The 17,755-nt window shown below is 36.1% G+C and overlaps 1 protein-coding gene across 4 annotated transcripts in view; it reads left to right on the forward strand.

Annotated features, from left to right (window-relative positions):
- Positions 1-17,755, forward strand: part of DNAJB14 (DnaJ heat shock protein family (Hsp40) member B14) — a 51,812-nt gene that overhangs the window by 645 nt on the left and 33,412 nt on the right. For 3 of the 4 annotated variants that reach the window (XM_003899010.5, XM_031664406.1, XM_021938662.2), the window contains exon 2: positions 16,042-16,213. The exons of the other annotated variant lie outside the window; for it this stretch is intronic. In XM_003899010.5, the coding sequence (XP_003899059.3) occupies positions 16,042-16,213 (172 nt within the window). The remainder of the gene's footprint in view (positions 1-16,041; positions 16,214-17,755) is intronic. 4 annotated transcript variants of the gene reach the window in all.

The following is a 17,755-nucleotide window of genomic DNA, read 5'->3' on the forward strand; positions in this document are numbered from 1 at the left end:
ATCCCACATAAGGCCTAGGCCCCTATCGAAGTGAGAGGAACGGGGTACTCTAGTGGCTAATCTCAGGTGCCATCATTTCTGAGATCTGTAGAAAACTGTTCCCAAAGCAAACATCGAATACCTGAGATGACATTGCTTTTCCCTGGGAGAGAGTTCCTTTAAAAGAGAAGAGCACACATTCGGCAAGAATGGTCAAGAGTCAGTAATGATTGCTGAATAGTATCTGATTTGATAACACCAGAATTATCGACGAACCAAATCTCTGAGGAATATGGTACTGGGTTTCCTTTAGTTGAATTCAGCTTATTTATTGTCCTACTCAATTGGCTTCAGAGTAATAATAGCCAACATTTATTGAGCACTTACAAAGTGCCAATAGTTATGCCTAACATTTTGCATGGATTATTTCATTTATTCCTCAGAACAATTCTGTGTAGAGGTGTGGGATTCATTTGACCAGGTTTACCCACATGGAAACAGACTTTTTGATGAATGAATGAATGAATTAGCAAATGAATGAAAATATCTTACCCAAGGTCACACAACAATTAGTGGCAAAGTCAGAATAGTAGCTGAATTTTCAGACTTCAAAAAGCCTTTAACCACTACACTGTTGCCTTGCCGTTAGTTTTTCCAGATTGAGAAGAAAGTTATCGATAGAAGAAAGTTATCGATAGATTCAATTAATTGTAGAAAATTGTTAATGAAAATACTTGTTTTGTTGTCTCTTAAATTTTTTTCCCCTACGTCGTTGAAGCCCTGTGCTCTTTGCTTTTCTCTCTATCCTTTCTATTACATTGCCTTCTAACACTATACCCGTGAGGACAGGAAAATAAAGTTAAAGAAAAGAGTTAATAATTTTTAAAATTGTGGTTTAAAAACCCACCAAATTTACGGTCTTAACTATTTTTAAGTGTACAGTCCATTAGTGAAGTATATTGACATTGTTGTGCAGACTCTTAAGAACTTTTTCATCTTACAACACAACTGTGTACTAATTAAACAGCTCCCTATTGCCCCGTCTCCCAATACCCTGGCAACTACTATTCTACTTTGTGTTTCTGTGAATGTAACTACTTTAGTTTCCTCAGATAGGTAGAATCATGCAGTATCTTTTTGTGACTGTCTTACTTCACTTAGCATAATGTTCTCACATTTCATTTATGTTGTAACATGTGAAGGATTCCTTTTTAAAAGAATACTGAATAGGCTGGGCGCGGTGGTTCACGCCTGTTATCCCAGCGCTTTGGGAGGCCGAGGCGGGCACATCATTTTTTTTTTTTTTTTTTTTTTTTTTTTTTTTGAGACGGAGTCTCCCTCTGTCGCCCAGGCTGGAGTGCTGTGGCTGGATCTCACCTCACTGCAAGCTCCGCCTCCCGGGTTCACACCATTCTCCTGCCTCAGCCTCCCGAGTAGTTGGGACTACAGGCGCCCGCCACCTCGCCCGGCTATTTTTTTGTATTTTTTAGTAGAGACGGGGTTTCACCGTGTTAGCCAGGCTGGTCTCGATCTCCTGACCTCGTGATCCGCCCGTCTCGGCCTCCCAAAGTGCTGGGATTACAGGCTTGAGCCACCGTGCCCGGCAAGGGCACATCATTTGAGGTCAGGAGTTTGAGACCAGCCTGGCCAACATGATAAAACCCCATCTCTACTAAAAATACAAAAAAGTTAGCCAGGCATGGTGGCGCATGCCTGTAATCCCAGCTACTGGGTATGCTGAGACAGGAGAATCGCTTGAACCCAGGAGACGGAGGTTGCAGTGAGTCAAGATCGCAACACTGCACTCCAGCCTGGGCGACACAGCAAGACTCTGTCTCAGAAAAAAAAAAAAAAACACTGAATAATATTCCATTGTATATATATACCACATTTTGTTAATCCATTCATCTGTCTATGGACATTTGGGTTCCTTTCACCTCTTGGCTATTATGAATGATGTTGCTATGAACAAGGATATGCAAAGATCCTGCTTTCAATTATTTTGGATACCCAGAAGTGGGATTGTTGGATCATATGGTAATTCTATTTTTAGTTTTTGAGGAACCACAATACAGTTTCTGTAGCGACTGCACCATTTTACTTTCCCACAAACAGTACGTAGGGTTTCAGTTTCTCACCATCTTTGCCAACAACTATTTTCTGGTTTCGTTTGTTTTGATAGTACCCATCCTTGGGTGGGAGGTGATATCTCATTGTGGCTTTGGATTTGCGTTTCTCTGATGATTAGTGATGTTGAGCATCTTTTTATATGCTTATTGGCGATTTTTATAACATCCCATTTTTGGAGAAATGTCTATTCAAGTCCTTTGCCCATTTTTAAATCACAATACTTGCTTTTTTGCTGTTGAGTTGTAGGAGGTCTTTGTTTATTCTGGATATTAACCCCTTATCAGATACGTGATTTGCAGATATTTTCTCCTATTTATATGTTGCCTTTTCATCACTTTGTTGATGGTGTTATTTGACACACAGTTTTTAAGTTTGTTGTAGTGCCGTTTGTCTATTTTTGCTTTTTTTTTTTTTTATGCTTTTGCTGTCATATTCAAGAAATCATTGCCAGTAGTTAATTATTTTTGAATCCTCCCCTACTGTTGAATATGATTTCATGTAGTCATTATCTAGTCCTAGAGGGACAGTTTTAACATTAAGTGAGTAGGCAGTCTAGACAGAATAACTTGGCTTTTGAAGTCTGACTCCACCTACTAGCTTGTAACCTTGTTCTTGAGCAGGGTGGAGAACCTCTTTAGCCTTTAGTTTTTTCATCTTTAAAACAGAGACAATGTACTAATCTCATAGTGCTGTTGTGAGGCTTACATGGGTTAATACAGGTAAAGCATTTAACAGTAAGCACTCAATGAATTTTGGTGTCATCCCCATTTTACAAGTGTGAAGCTCTGAGAATTCTTAAAACCCACCCAAACTTACACAATCTATCATGCTTCTGTCATGCAAACAATTTGAATGAATCTCCTAAAAGACATTATAAGATACCAAAGCACAACACAATTTGTTGCCCTTAAAGACATGAATGTAGGAAAAATTAAATATGAGGGTGAAAGTTGGTAGTACAAATGTAAGGCAGTATGTGATTACCAGTTAAAGTGATAGGGGATAACTATGTAGTCCAAAAACCTTAGTTCAGATGCAGATGTTGTCTCTGACTCCTTTTTAACCACTGACAAATTACTTAACTTCTGTGAGCCTTCTTTAGTTACATGTAAAGTGAAGATGTCATCACAGGATTTATGTGAGCTGAAATAAAGTTATGTGCCAGTATTCAGAAAAGTGTATTTTATATAGAACATTCTAGAAGATGTTTATTGGCACAATTTAAGAATTCAGGAGAGAGAAAGATCTAGGACATTTGTGTGAGGTCCTGATAAAATATTTCATATAGAAGTTGAAGCTATTGGTTACAATGAGATTTTACAATTTTAGCCCTGAACTTCACTTATACTAGTCCACCACCAAATTCTTATAACTCAGAAAGTTGACTGAATGTTCGTTTGGATGTGCTTAAACTAAGAGAGGCAAAATAAAAGATCACATTTTGATTTCCATTATTCTTCCATGATAAGTGGAAAAACATGAGACTAAATTCCTGCTAGATTCCAGGATTTTTGTCCTCTTAAAATTTTATTTATGCCAGGTAAGAAGTCTGATACATAAGACACTTTCAGAAATTGGCAAGTTTTTCTTGACAAAAAACTTGATCCCCAAATGGATCTAGGATATTGTTTCTTTCCATGTTTTTAGTTGAGAATATTATTTTACAGTTTACTTATTGCAGTGGACTTCTAAGTGAATTCAGTTGTACAACTTTCAAATATTTCATGAGTTTAGGTTTGAAAGTATTGATATATATGAATAGCTACCACATAGAAAATAGAAATATTCCAAAAAATGTCAGTAAGCAGAACTCAGTAACTGCAGTTTCTGAATAAACTGTACATTTATTGAGTTATTGATACGTTCTGGATTTTCAGAGAGGGATGCAATCTGTTTTAATGCTTTACATTGCAATTTTAATACTTTAATGTTTCATAATAATTGGGAGATAGTTTGAAATGTAGATTTTTTTTTAGAGAAAAGCATTTTTATTGTTTTCAGGAACACTGTAGTAATTTGAATCAATTGGTGGCTTACAGCTTCAAAAAAGACCATTCTTCATCTACTGTAATGAATGGATAAGTATGATAATCCAAATTATATATTGAATAGTATATAACTCGCAGCATCCATCTGCACAATAGCAATTTAAATAGTCCTTTTTCTTTCTAATTTTTGCTACATTATTTTAAAATTTATATCTAATAAAAAATTCAAAGTTCTGTCTCTTTTTGTCTATCTTAAAATGGTTTAAAAAGTAGCTTTTAAATTTGTCATTATACATCTGGAGTATTATCCAACATATTCTTTTTAAGATAATTTCATTCTTTTGTGTTTCTGACTTAATTAAAATTTAGTGACAAGTACAAATTATACATTCAAAACAATTATTTCTGTAGCACCAACTGAAGTGTTACAGAAATGATTTCCAAATTTCAGCTAGTAGCCAAATTATTTCAGATATTACAGTTGAAGAAAGAATACTGATTTGGGGTTTGAATCTTGATTTAATAATGATGTGACCTTGGATATATAGCTTAATCTTTCTGAACCTCAATTTCCTCATCTATAAAATGGGGTTTGATTTATTCAACAAATTTTTACTGAATATACATTTTTCTGTCCCAGACAATATTCTAAGAACTGGGGATTCAGTGGATAGTAAGACAAAGTCCTTGTCCTCATGGAGCTTACATTCTAGAGGAAATATGACGTATATCTGTCTGGTATATGACACAATAATTCCATTTCTGTCATTGCTTCTTCCTTTCCTGAGCCTCAGCTTTCTTGTTTATAATCTTCACAGGCTTATTGTGAGGATATTTTATTATCTTAAGTGCTGTAAGCATGTCATGTATTATTTCTATAGGAAAAAAAACTTGCATAGTGCCTTGGGGTTGATAGTATGTTTGTCTCTTTTGTCATTTGTTAAAGTAATTATTTGAGGGTAAGATAATTGCTTTATATTAGGAGTAATCTTAATCTGGATTCAACTACTCATTCCATGCTTAGTTAACATTTATTCCTTTTGCCTTGCTGACTTCATCTCTTACCTTGCCTGTGTATATAGCTGTCTCTCTCCTACATCTAAAATACCTTAGCAGTCAGGAACCATTTTAATCTTAATTATCTTTTTTACTCCCATGATGCCTAACAGTATTTTGCATATATTTGTGACATCTATGGGCCTGGATTTTCTGGAATGATAACTGTTTATTTAATTTTACTCTCTTCAATAAAGATAATTTGTTAAATAAATAACTAAATGAAAATATAGCTGTAAGGCTTTCTATATTAATACGTTCACAAATGAAGCTTTTCTATAATCAGCCTAAGTGTTCAAAAAAAAAAAAAAATATATATATATATATGGATTGTCTCTATAGCAAAAATTTGGAAAGCGAGGATGTCCATTAGTGGAAACTGATTAAATTCATTGCATTCATAAACTATGCACCTATTAAAAATGATGACATGGACCTATGTTTATTTCTATAAGGTGATGTATCTAATGTGTCAACAATTGAATAAAATTAAGCTAAAAACAGGTAGATTCTTACATTTTTAGTTTAATAATGTCTAAAAAGCTAGACAGCTAGCTAACTAGAGTAACCAAAAGGGTATAGCGATTTTTTGCAGGGGGAGGGGAGGGTTAGAAGGGGATTTATAAGTGATTTTTACTTTGTTATTTTATTTATTTATTTTTTTGAGACAGAGTCTCACTCTGTCACCCAGGCTGGAGTGCAGTGGCACAATCTCAGCTCACTGCAACCTCTGCCTCCTGGGTTCAAGCGATTCTCCTGCCTCAGCCTCCGAATAGCTGGGACTACAGGCGTGTGTCACGACACCGGCTAATGTTTGTATTTTTAGTAGAGATGGAGTTTCACCATGTTGGCCAGGCTGATCTCAAATTCCTGACTCCTGACCTCAAGTGATCCACCTGCCTCAGCCTGCCAAAGTGCTGGGATTACAAGTGTGAGCCACCACACCTGGTTGTTATGTTTTTTAATGAGCTGAACATACATGTTTGTATAATCACACAAATAAAAGCTATTTGTATTTTGTGAGAAAGATAAAACATTATTTATTTTTCAAATCATGTGTTCTGATATTCAATTCAGCTAATGATATACATTATATAGGAGTCCAACAGAAACAGGAATAAAAATAGATCTCAGTTCTTCCTTTTTGGATTATCAACATAAATATTTTAAATTATATATTAACTTTTTCATTGGTCTTTAATATGGAATATACTAAATTACATGCAGATTATGTTAAAACTCCTAGTAGAGCAGTATGTCTGGAAGGTAAATGCATAAAATGAGATTGGATAAAATCTTTCATAAAAGTGAATGTTCTCTGGTTTATAGGTACTATCCCAATTAATGTTCATAATACTGCACATTATTGTAAAAGAGATCCCATGTGATAACTAAGACATTTAATAAATCAGAAAGATCCAATGTGTTCTAAATTCTCACGGTAGTTGAACTGAGTCATCTTCTTAGGCATCGGTTCCAGTGATTATTGGTACTGACAACTTTGCTGATTCCATTTTTAAGATGATTAACTAGATTTTGAGGCCCAGAAGTAATATAACTTGTCCACATTTTCACTTGATGGAGCCAAAGGCTGTGTAGTATGAGCTCATGTATGCACACAGCTACTGTTAGGCAGAAGTCCTATGCATGAAATTCCAGAAAAAATTTCATTATCATAGTAACTGCCAAAAATCTGTAACAACTATATGATTCTGCTCTAGCAATATCCAAAATTTAGGTGTTAACATGGAAAATGTCCAGAGGAACCATGGAAGAACATGTTTGTGCTGAAAATGAAAGGGGGAACACACAGATAACTTCTAATTAGCATGCATTGGGTCATCGTGGCCACCTTTATTTATTTTGTTTTATTTTATTTCATTTTTAAAAATTTTTTGAGATGGAGTCTCGCTCTGTTGCCCAGACTGGAGTGCGATGGTGCAATCTTGGCTCACTGCAACCTCTGTCTCCCAGGTTCAAGCAATTCTCCTGCCTCAGCCTCCCAAGTAGCTGGGACTACAGGCATGCCCCACCATATCCAGGTAATTTTTGTATTTTTAGTGGAGACGGGGTTTCCCCATGTTGGCCAGGCTGGTCTCAAACTCCTGACCTTAGGTGATCTACCCGCCTCAACCTCCCAAAATGCTGGAATTACAGGCATGAGCCACTGTGCCCAGCTGGTGGCCATTTTTAAATATTAAACCTATATAACCACTTTCATATCTGGCTCTGCAATTTTTAAAAAGTATTTTTTTTTTCATTTATTAGCCGAAATAGTTATATAAAGAGACACTTCCTCCTCCACCTGTCTTATGGTTATGCAGTGGTATAGTTTATATAGGAAAATCATGATAAATGCTTGATTGCTTTTATCAGTTTTCAAGAAAAGGAGGCTGTTCCTTTTCATTCTCCAAAAAATAGCAAGTTATTATTTTTTAGGTTTTTGGTCAGTGGGAGCCCCTTTATATTAGTACATTTAGTTTTGGAAAATTTTGAAATAATTTCAAACTTACAGAAAAGTTGCAAGAATAATATAAACTTACACAAATACAAAATAATACAAACAATACAAAGAATACTAATTTCCATATACATTTCATTTGCTTTGTATTTGTTAAAGTTTTTACATTTGCTTTATCATGCCCTTCCTCTCTCCCTCCCTGCTACCCTTCTCTCTTTCTCTTTCTCTTTCTACACACAAACACCACAGTCTATTTTTTCTGGAACCAATTAACAGTAGTTGTAGACATGATCTCCCATTACCCTAAATAATTAAGTATACATTTTCTAAGACAAGGACACTCTCTTAGATAACCACAGAGTAACCATCAAGTTTATGAAATCAGTGCTTACACCTTATTCAAATTCTGCCAGTTTTCTCAATTATGCCCCTTATGGCAAAAAAGCACATGTCACATTTATGTGGCCATGATGTTTTATTCTCTAGATGCCATCATTTTTTTTCTTGACCTTGGTATTCTTGATGAGTATAGGCCTTTTTTTTTTTTTTTTAATCTCTGCTCACTGCAACCTCCACCTCTCGGGTTCAAGCAATTCTCCTGCCTTAGCCTCCCAAGTAGCTGGGATTACAGGCAGGCACCACAGTGCCCGGCTATTTTTTTTTTTTTTTTTTTTGGTACTTTTTAAGTAGAGACGGGGTTTTGCCATGTTAGCCAGGCTGGTCTCAAACTCCTGACCTGAAGTGATCCACCTGCCTCAGCCTCGTAAAGTAAAGTACTGGGATTACAGGCGTGAGCCACTGTGCCTGGGCTAGGCCAGTGAGTTTATAGAATTTCCTTCAACTTTTTTTTTTTTTTTTTTTTTTTTAATAAATAGAGACAGGGTTTCACTGTGTTCTCCAGACTGGTTTCGAACTCCTGGGCTCAAGTGATCCTCCCACCTTGGCCTCTCAAAGTGTTGGGATTACAGACATGAACCACCATGCCCAGCCCTTAATTTGGGTTTGACTGATAGTTCATTATATTTGTTTTTTGTGTAATACCATGGAACTGATATGTGTTCCTTTATTATTATTTTTTGAAACGAGTCTCACTTTGTCACCCAGACTGGAGTGTGTAGTGGAATGATCATGGCTCACTGCAACCTGTCTCCTGGGCTCAAGTGATTCTTCTACCTTAGCCTCCCAAGTAGCTGGTACTACAGGCATATGCCACCATGCCTGGCTAATTTTTGTATTTTTTGTAGAGGCAAGGTTTTGCCATGTTGCCCAGGCAGATCTGGAACTCCTGAGCTCAAGTGATCAGCCCACCTTGGCCTCCCAAAGTGCTGGGATTACAGCTGTGAGCTACCGTGCCCAGCTGATGTGTATTCTTAGTGTAACATATCAGGAGGCACATAATGTTGATTTGGTCCTTACTGGTGAGGTTACTTTGATCACTTTGTTAAGTTAGTGATTGCTGTTTTTCCCCACTATGATATTATTCTTTGAGATGGAGTCTCCCTCTCTCACCCAGGCTGGAGTGCATGGCACAATCTCTACTCACTGCAAGCTCCGCCTCCTGGGTTCATGCCATTCTCCTGCCTCAGCCTCCCGAGTAGCTGGGACTACAGGTGTCCGCCACCACGCCTGACTAATATTTTGTATTTTTTAGTTGAGACGGGGTTTCACTGTATTAGCCAGGATGGTCTCGATTTCCTGACCCCGTGATCCACCCGCCTTGGCCTCCCAAAGTTCTGGGATTCCAGGCGTGAGCCACTGCGCCCGGCGGTGTTATTCTTTTCTTCCTTGTATTTAGTACATGTTTTGTAGGGAAATACTTTGAAACTGTACGAGTCCTGTTACTCAACGAACTTTCACTATCTCTTTGTAGCATCCATTGATTATTCTTTCCTGAATAAATTTCTGATGGTTGCCAAATGTGGTTTTCTAATTCTATAATTCCTTCTACATTTATTAGTTAGCATTCAGCCTCAATTATCTGTTATGGATTCATGGTTTCCTATTTAATCTGTCATTGTCATCATTTATTTTGGTGTTCAGATTTAGTTAGTGGGAGCCCCTTCAGACTGGCTCCTGTTTCTTTTGGACATCTCCTCATTGTTCTTTGAATTTTTCAATTTCCTAACACAAAACAATTTCAGGTTCACATTTTACTTTCTCTGCCCTAGGAATCAGCTAGTTCTCCAAGAAGTCCTGATTCCTTTTACTAGACAATGGTATTTAGAAACTAGATGTAGATACTAAATGAACTCATAGCTTACAGAGGTGTCATTGCTTCCAGCCTTATCAGTGGACAGAGTCAGGAAATAAATGTATGTGTGAATGCATGTATGTATATTTATGTATATATGTGTGTTATATGTGTTTGTGGTCTACACATATCTATAGTAATTTGGTCAATGTTAATTTTAGTATCTGTGATGCATGCACACATATATATTGTATTCACATACTTCCATTTTTAGTAAAATGCACAGGGTTCATTCTAGCCATCTCCATTTCCATATTTGTGATTCTGTTCTCTGTTACAGAATGAGAAATGTGGCTCCCACTTATTTGCTCATTTTCCCTTTTATGTAAAATTTTGCCCTCTTGAGCTCAGCCATGATTTTGGTTGTGATTGTTTCTATTTTTTAATTTATTTTATTTTTTGATACAGTCTTCGTCACCCAGGTTGGAGTGCAGTGGCACAATCTTGGCTTACTGTAACCTCTGCCTCTTGAGTTCAAGCAATTCTCCTGTCTCAGCCTCCCGAGTAGCTGAGACTACAGGCGCGTGCCACCACACCTGCTACTTTTTGTATTTTTAGTAGAGACAGAGTTTCACCATGTTGGCCAGGCTTGTCGCAAACTCCTGACCTCAAGTGATCCCTCTGCCTCTGCCTCCCAAAGTTCTGGGATTACAGGCGCGAGCCACCACACCTGGCCATGACTGTCTCTTGAGTCCCAGTAAGCTTCCTTGGTTCAGGGTTCACAGGCGTTGCCAGCCCCAGATGGCAAAAGGAAGAGAAGGGAAAGGAAGAAGCCTAATTTTTCTGTTAGAGGAGGGAAAGACAGGGGAAGCCCACCATTTAGAAAATATTCAAACCGTGTCTACAGTGTTAGAAGATACTGCTGTTACATGCTGTATGCTCTCTCTTAACCATCATTTAGTCTTAGCTGTATAAATAACTATACATTTAATGCTTACTACTACCAGTCCTTATGTCAGCATATATGTAATTATTTTGGATTCCTAACACCTGTTTTATAGTGGCTTCCCAGAAGGGCTTGTGGGAACTAAGTTCCGTTAATTCTACAATGTTGAAAACAGTTCATTTGTGACCTTACTGCTTGAAGTTGGTTTGGTGGATACAAAGTCTTTGCCTTACATTTTCTTTCCATGTGTATCTGTGTTAACTCCATTGTTTTATGCAAGTACTACTGATGAACAAAGTCTGATGACAATCTAATTTCCTGTCCTTTATAAGTCATTTTCTCTTTTTGCCTAGATGTTTAGTTAATTTTATTAGAATATGTCTTGGTGTTGGTTATTCTTGTTCAATAGTAGGTCTGTGATTTGCCCTTTCATTTAATAGTTTCAGATTTTTTGTTTTTGTATCAGAAAAGTTTATTCTATTCTGTTGTTTTTCTTCAGTACTCATTGTATGTATGTTGGATCTTTATTGTTAATATTTGCTGTTTTCTCTTGAAACTTTTTTCTTTTTTACTTTAAAAAAAATTTTTAAAATTTCCCTCTGGTATATTTTTTCTCTTAAATCATTATCTGTTGTATTTATGAGTCTTTGTTTCTTCTAGATTAGTCTTTTTTTAATTGATTTTTTAAAATGTCTTATTTTTTATTGAGTTTTATCATGTAAGTTTTTGATAGATAATTTCTTCTTTTTTTTTTTTTTTTTTGAGACAGAGTCTTGCTGTGTTGCCCAGGCTGGAGTGCAGTGGCACAATCTCAGCCCACTGCAACCTCCACCTCTGGGTTCAAGCAATTCTTCCACCTCAGCCTCCTGAGTAGCTGGGATTACAGGCACCGGCCATCATGCCGAGCTAATTTTTGTGTTTTTATAGAGACAGGATTTCACCATGTTGACCAGGCAGGCTAGTCTTGAACTCCTGACCTCAGGTGATCTACCCGCCTAAGCCTCCCAAAGTGCTGGGATTACAGGTATGATCCACTGCATCTGGCCAATAATTTCTGATGTTGTAATTTTGATATATATTGTTCTTTTATATAATGCATTATTTTTTAGTTTTTTCAGCTTGTTTTGAAGTAGTGAAGTGTTCATCTGTTTTGTTAGCAAGTGTTTGTGGTATGTATTCATTGTCTTCAGAGGTTTAATTTGTATTCATCCTTTTCTTCTTATAATTTTGTACCAAATTTGGCTTCTGTCATTTTCTTTTACTCATTTTTATGTGCTGTTAGACTTTCTAAATACGTAGCGATCCTTCTGTTTTTGTGTAATGTTTAAAAATGTCACCTTGCTAAATGAGATCTTCTCATTCCTTTATCCTTCCCTACTTTTATCTGGAGTTTCTCTTTTTGTTTTTTTTCTGTTTTCCCTCTCCTCTTCAGTTTGGGTCCTGTTCCCAGCAGTTTCTTCTTGGTATGACTTTGTTCTGGAAGAGAGCTTTGGTTGATTATTTTTAAAGGCGTGTAGTGACTAGAGTCTTCCATGCCCTTAAAGTTTTATTGTGGACCCTTGCACTTGTGTACTATTGTATATTGTAGTAGGCAAAACTCATTCCTTTTTACACACTTTCCCCAGTTTTGCCTGCTGTGCTATATAGAGAGTATCTGTTGGTTATTTTTATTTTTATTTTTTTTATGTTCTGTGGGCTGGCAAATTCCCCTTTATTATACTCCACTACCTACACAGATCTTGTAGCAGTTGGTGGTTTGTCCCCACCTTCTTATATTTTGGGATTTTGTGCATGAGATTTTCTCTGATTTTATGAGGGAATTTGGAGAGATTTAAAATTTAAGCTGCTGTCAGCCTTTTTTCCAGAATTCCCACAAAAGTTTTTATGTTTAAATGTTGTGAACCACTACTTCCCTTAGACCATGCTGGTTTCCATTGTGATTGCAGACTAAATACAGACTGTAGTTTAAAAATTGGCCGGACGTGTGGCTCACGCCTGTAATCCCAGCACTTTGGGAGGCTAAGGTGGGTGGATCACTTGAAGTTAGGAGTTTGAGACCAGCCTAGCCAATATGGTGAAACCCCATCTCTACTAAAAAAAAAATTACAAAAATTAACCGGGTGTGGTAGTGGGTACATGTAGTCCCAGTTACTCAGGAGGCTGAGACAGGAGAATCACTTGAATCCCGGAGATGGAGGTTGCAGTGAGCCGATATTACACCACTGCACTCCAGCCTGCCTCAGTCTTTAAAGAAAAAAAAAAAAAGACTATGTTATATTTCTCATTAATAACTGTAGATTGGTACCTAGTTGAGTGTGTGTGTGTATATATATACACACAGATATGTAACATAACTATGTATAAATATATATACATTTATTTATGTTTTATAAATATTTATGTATGTATAACTATATATAAAAATAGCTTTATTGAGACATAATTCACATACCATACAATTCGTTCATTTCAATTATACCATTCAGTGGTTTTTTAGTATTTTAGCAGAGTTGCACAACAATTATGGAAATCAATTTTAGAATATTTCCTCACTTCAAAAAGACACCTCATTACTCTTTGGCAGTCATTCCTCATTTATTCCCAGTTCCACCCTCCCCTGAACCCCCAGCTTTGTCAACGATTCATTTACTTTCTGTCCCTGTAGGTTTGCCTGTTCTGTACATTTCATGTAAATGGAACCATATAGTATACTATCTTTTGTGACTGAAGTCTTTCACTTAGCATAATGTTTTCAAGGTCCATTCATGTTGTAGCACATATCAGTACTCTGTTTCTTTTTATTTTTGAAAATATTTCATTGTCTGGATGTATCATTATCCATTCATCAGTTGATAGACATTTGGTTGTTTCTTTTTGCCATTATGAATAATGTTGCAATGAACATTTGTGAGTCAGTTTTTGTATGTTTTCATTTCTCTTGGATATGTACTTAGGAATGGGATTGTTGAGTCAAATGGTAACTGTGTTTAATTTTTTAAAGAACTACTAGATGATTTTTCAAAGCAGCAGTACCATTTTACATTCTCACCAGAAACTTATTAGGGTTTCAATTTCTCCCCATCCTTCTCAACATTTGCCATTGTTCATCTTTTGGATTATAGCCATCCTTGTGGGTGTGAAGTGATACATGTCTTTGTGGTTTTGATTTTTATTTCCCTAATAGCTAATGATGTTGAGCAACTTTTTTGTGTGCTTATTGACCATTTGTTTTTTTGTTTTGGAGAAATGTCTTTCAGATCCTTCACCCGTTTTTTTAACTTGTGTTTTTGATCTTTTTATTATTGAAATGTAAGAATTCTTTATATATTCTGGATACATTTTTTTTTTTTTGAAAATCAGTTATGTTATTTGTAAACATTTTTTTTCATTCTGTTGATGATAGCCTTTGAAGTACAAAAGTTTTATATTTTGATAAAGCCCATTTTCTCTGTTTTCCTTTTATCACTTTTACTTTTGTTTCTATAGTTAAGAATATTTTGCCTAAATCAACATCATGAAGATTTACTTCTGTATTTTCTTCTAAGAGTTTTGAAGCTTTAGCTCTTACATTTAGGTTCATGATCCATTCTGAGTTAATTTTTGTGTCCAGTGTGATGGAGTCCAAATTTATTCTTTTGCATGTGGATAGGTAGTTGTTGACCCACAAGTTCTGATATGTAGTATTTTCATTTCTATTCAGTTCTAAGTATTTTGTAATTTCTATTATAATTATTTCATTGATACACAAGCTGTCTAGATTTTTGTCATTTTGTTTTTTCAACCCATTTGTGATTTTTTTTTTTTTCTTTCTTTGAGACAGAGTCTCACTGTCTCCCAGACTGGAGTGCAGTGGTGCGATCTCGGCTCACTGCAAGCTCCGCCTCCCGGGTTCACGCCATTCTTCTGCCTCAGCCTCCCAAGTAGCTGAGACTACAGGTGCCCGCCACCATGCCTGGCTAATTTTTTGTATTTTTAGTGGCGACGGGGTTTCACCATGTTAGCCAGGATGGTCTCCATCTCCTGACCTCGTGATCCACCTGCCTCAGCCTCCCAAAGTGCTGGGATTACAGGTGTGAGCCACCGCACCCAACCCATTTGTGATTTTTTTTTAGTTACATTTTTTGTAACTGATTTCTCACATAACTGTATTGTGCTCATATATTGTGGTATATGTATATGGTACTAATTCTTTGAGATTTGAAGAGTACCACTCTATGGTCTATCAATAATGTGGGCCTGTGAGAAAGGAATATTCACCAGTTGGGTATAATGTTATATCCCTTAGAAAAAGCTTATAAATTTGATGTCTAACTTATCTGTATCCTTAGTGATTTCTTAAAATTTACCTTATGTCAGATACTGATTGAAATGTGTTAAAATCCACAATGATGATGGATTTCCCTTTTGCATTAGTTTTGATAAAATTTTTTACGTTTAGTTTTAACTTTTATTATGGAAAGTTTCAAGCACACACAAAAGGAGAAAAAAATAGTATAATCAATCCCTATCACTCACCTGTCTTGAACCATTATGAATATATATGGCCAACCTTATTTCATACACATTCCTTCTACCCCTACTTTTATGCTTCTCCTCCCCAGATTATTAAAAAGCAAATCCTTGATAAGACTATTATTTTTTTACACACATTGTTCACATTTACTCTCGTATTTACCACACTATTTGCGTACCATTCCTTTTTGCATCTCAGCCTATCTGTAAATGTTTTCCTTTTGCCTGAAATGTATATATTACAGTATCCTCTAGTGAAAATCTTTTAGTGATAAATTTTCTATTTGTTGGAAAATGTTTTTATCTTGTGCACTTTCTGGAAAATTAGTGCATAACTCAAGTTAGCAGTTTATTTTTTCTGAGCACTTGAATGATAATATTGCAGTGTCTTGGCTCCTGTTGTTGCTGTTGAGAATTAAAGAGGAAGGCTAAATTTCTGTTATTGTGTGGATGATCTCATTGGCTGCTTTAAGGACTTACCTCTTTTTCTTTGGTAATCTGCAGTGTCACATGATATGATGAATAAAATTATGTCATAAATAATTGAATGATTATAATCTCCAGTTACTAGCTTTAACTTAACATTCTACTTGTAGGTGGTGATTAGTGTTCTGTAAAAAGTTAAGTACATAAGGGAATGCATGCTAATTAAAAAGATCCTATGGTGAATCTTTTTGGAGAACACAGTTCATAATTTGTCTGCTTTAAAACTTTCTTCTCAGGATCTTGTGTATGTACCTTGATGTAAACAGGCACAGTATACTTTATCTTTCTACAGCACTATTGGAAATAATTATGAAAAATGGAAGCACGGCTGGAAATAGCCCTCATTGCCGAAAACCATCAGGTAGTGGTGATCAAAACAAGCCTAATGGCACAAAGGACAGCACATCTGGTAGTGGTGAAGGTGGAAAAGGCTATACCAAAGACCAAGTAGATGGAGTTCTCAGGTAGGAATAAATATGGTTTACATCTCAATCATAATTAGTATTGTACTTTTTGATGTTATAACACCTGAAAAAAGTGAAATATAACATTAGAAGAATAGACATCAAAGAACTGAACTCTGGGTTTGTCTTATGCTTCATATGCTTTATAAAACCAGTCTGTAGGGGCCGGGCGCGGTGGCTCAAGCCTGTAATCCCAGCACTTTGGGAGGCCGAGACGGGTGGATCACGAGGTCAGGAGATCGAGACCATCTTGGCTAACACGGTGAAACCCCGTCTCTACTAAAAAATACAAAAAAAAAAACAAAACAAAAAACTAGCCGGGCGAGGTGGCGGGCGCCTGTAGTCCCAGCTACTCGGGAGGCTGAGCCAGGAGAATGGCGTGAACCCGGGAGGCGGAGCTTGCAGTGAGCTGAGATCCGGCCACTGCACTCCAGCCTGGGCGACAGAGCGAGACTCCGTCCTAAAAAAAAAAAAAAAAAAAAACCAGTCTGTAAAGTACCAACTCTATAGAATATTCTGTTTTTTAAAGTAACCTCAAGTTACAAAGCTTTTTCCAAATAATTTTTTTAAGAAAAATTATTGCAGCTTTTTGACACAATATGTTGTTTGCATAGCAATATTAAAAGAGGATGAAGAATTGTTTTTACATAGATGAAAATGGGAGAATTTCATGAGAGGAATATTGAGTGTAATAGCAACATTTTCAATTTCCTACTTATATTAGTGAAGGATCTTTTTCTATTTATATATTTTTTAAGGCTATATATATGCAGACACTATAATGTCTTTTCTTTTTGTATATTTTTAACTCTGATTATTCTGTCTCTGTTTTTAATTTTACCTCATGATATACTTTTACTTCAAGCAGAAATGTTAGAGTTGAAAAGCTATAAACTGGGTTTTGGGTATCTGGCTTTTAAAAATTTTATAAGTAAAAGGTTTTCTGCAAATGAGATGAAACTTTTGGAAACACTAGAAAAAAGTCTGTTTTGTTTCCTGCTAAAGCTTAAGGAAGCTGTATTGATGTTGTACTGATATTACTTTGCTAGGGAAACTAAAGATTAAGAATTCTGAACAGAGATTAATTCAAGAATTCTCATGGAGAGTGAATAATAATATAGTGAGATTCAAGAATTCTCATGGAGAGTGAATAATAATATAGTGAACTGACTCAAGTGAAGAGTAGTTAAAATTAGTTAGGTTAAATCTCTTTCTCAGTTGTTCTTTCTTGTCTCTCTTTTAATTTTATTTCTTTTTTCACCTTTTTACCCCATTCTCAACTTTTTATTTACCATAATTTGTAATTGAAGTGTATTTTGAGATATGGGTTTTATTTATTAAGGAAAGTGGTTTACCATATCTTAATTTTAAAATCAAATACCCATATATTTATACTTTGCATTTGTCCCTATATATTTAAATGCAAAAGCTTAGTTTTAACATTTTATTTGAGAGTGATTACAATGAGAAAAAAGAATTCTCTGGGTGTGGTGGCTCACGCCTGTAACCTTAGCACTTTGGGAGGCCAAGGCGGGCAGATCA

This window comes from Papio anubis, chromosome 3, assembly GCF_008728515.1.
Source record: "Papio anubis isolate 15944 chromosome 3, Panubis1.0, whole genome shotgun sequence".
NCBI lineage: Eukaryota > Metazoa > Chordata > Mammalia > Primates > Cercopithecidae > Papio > Papio anubis.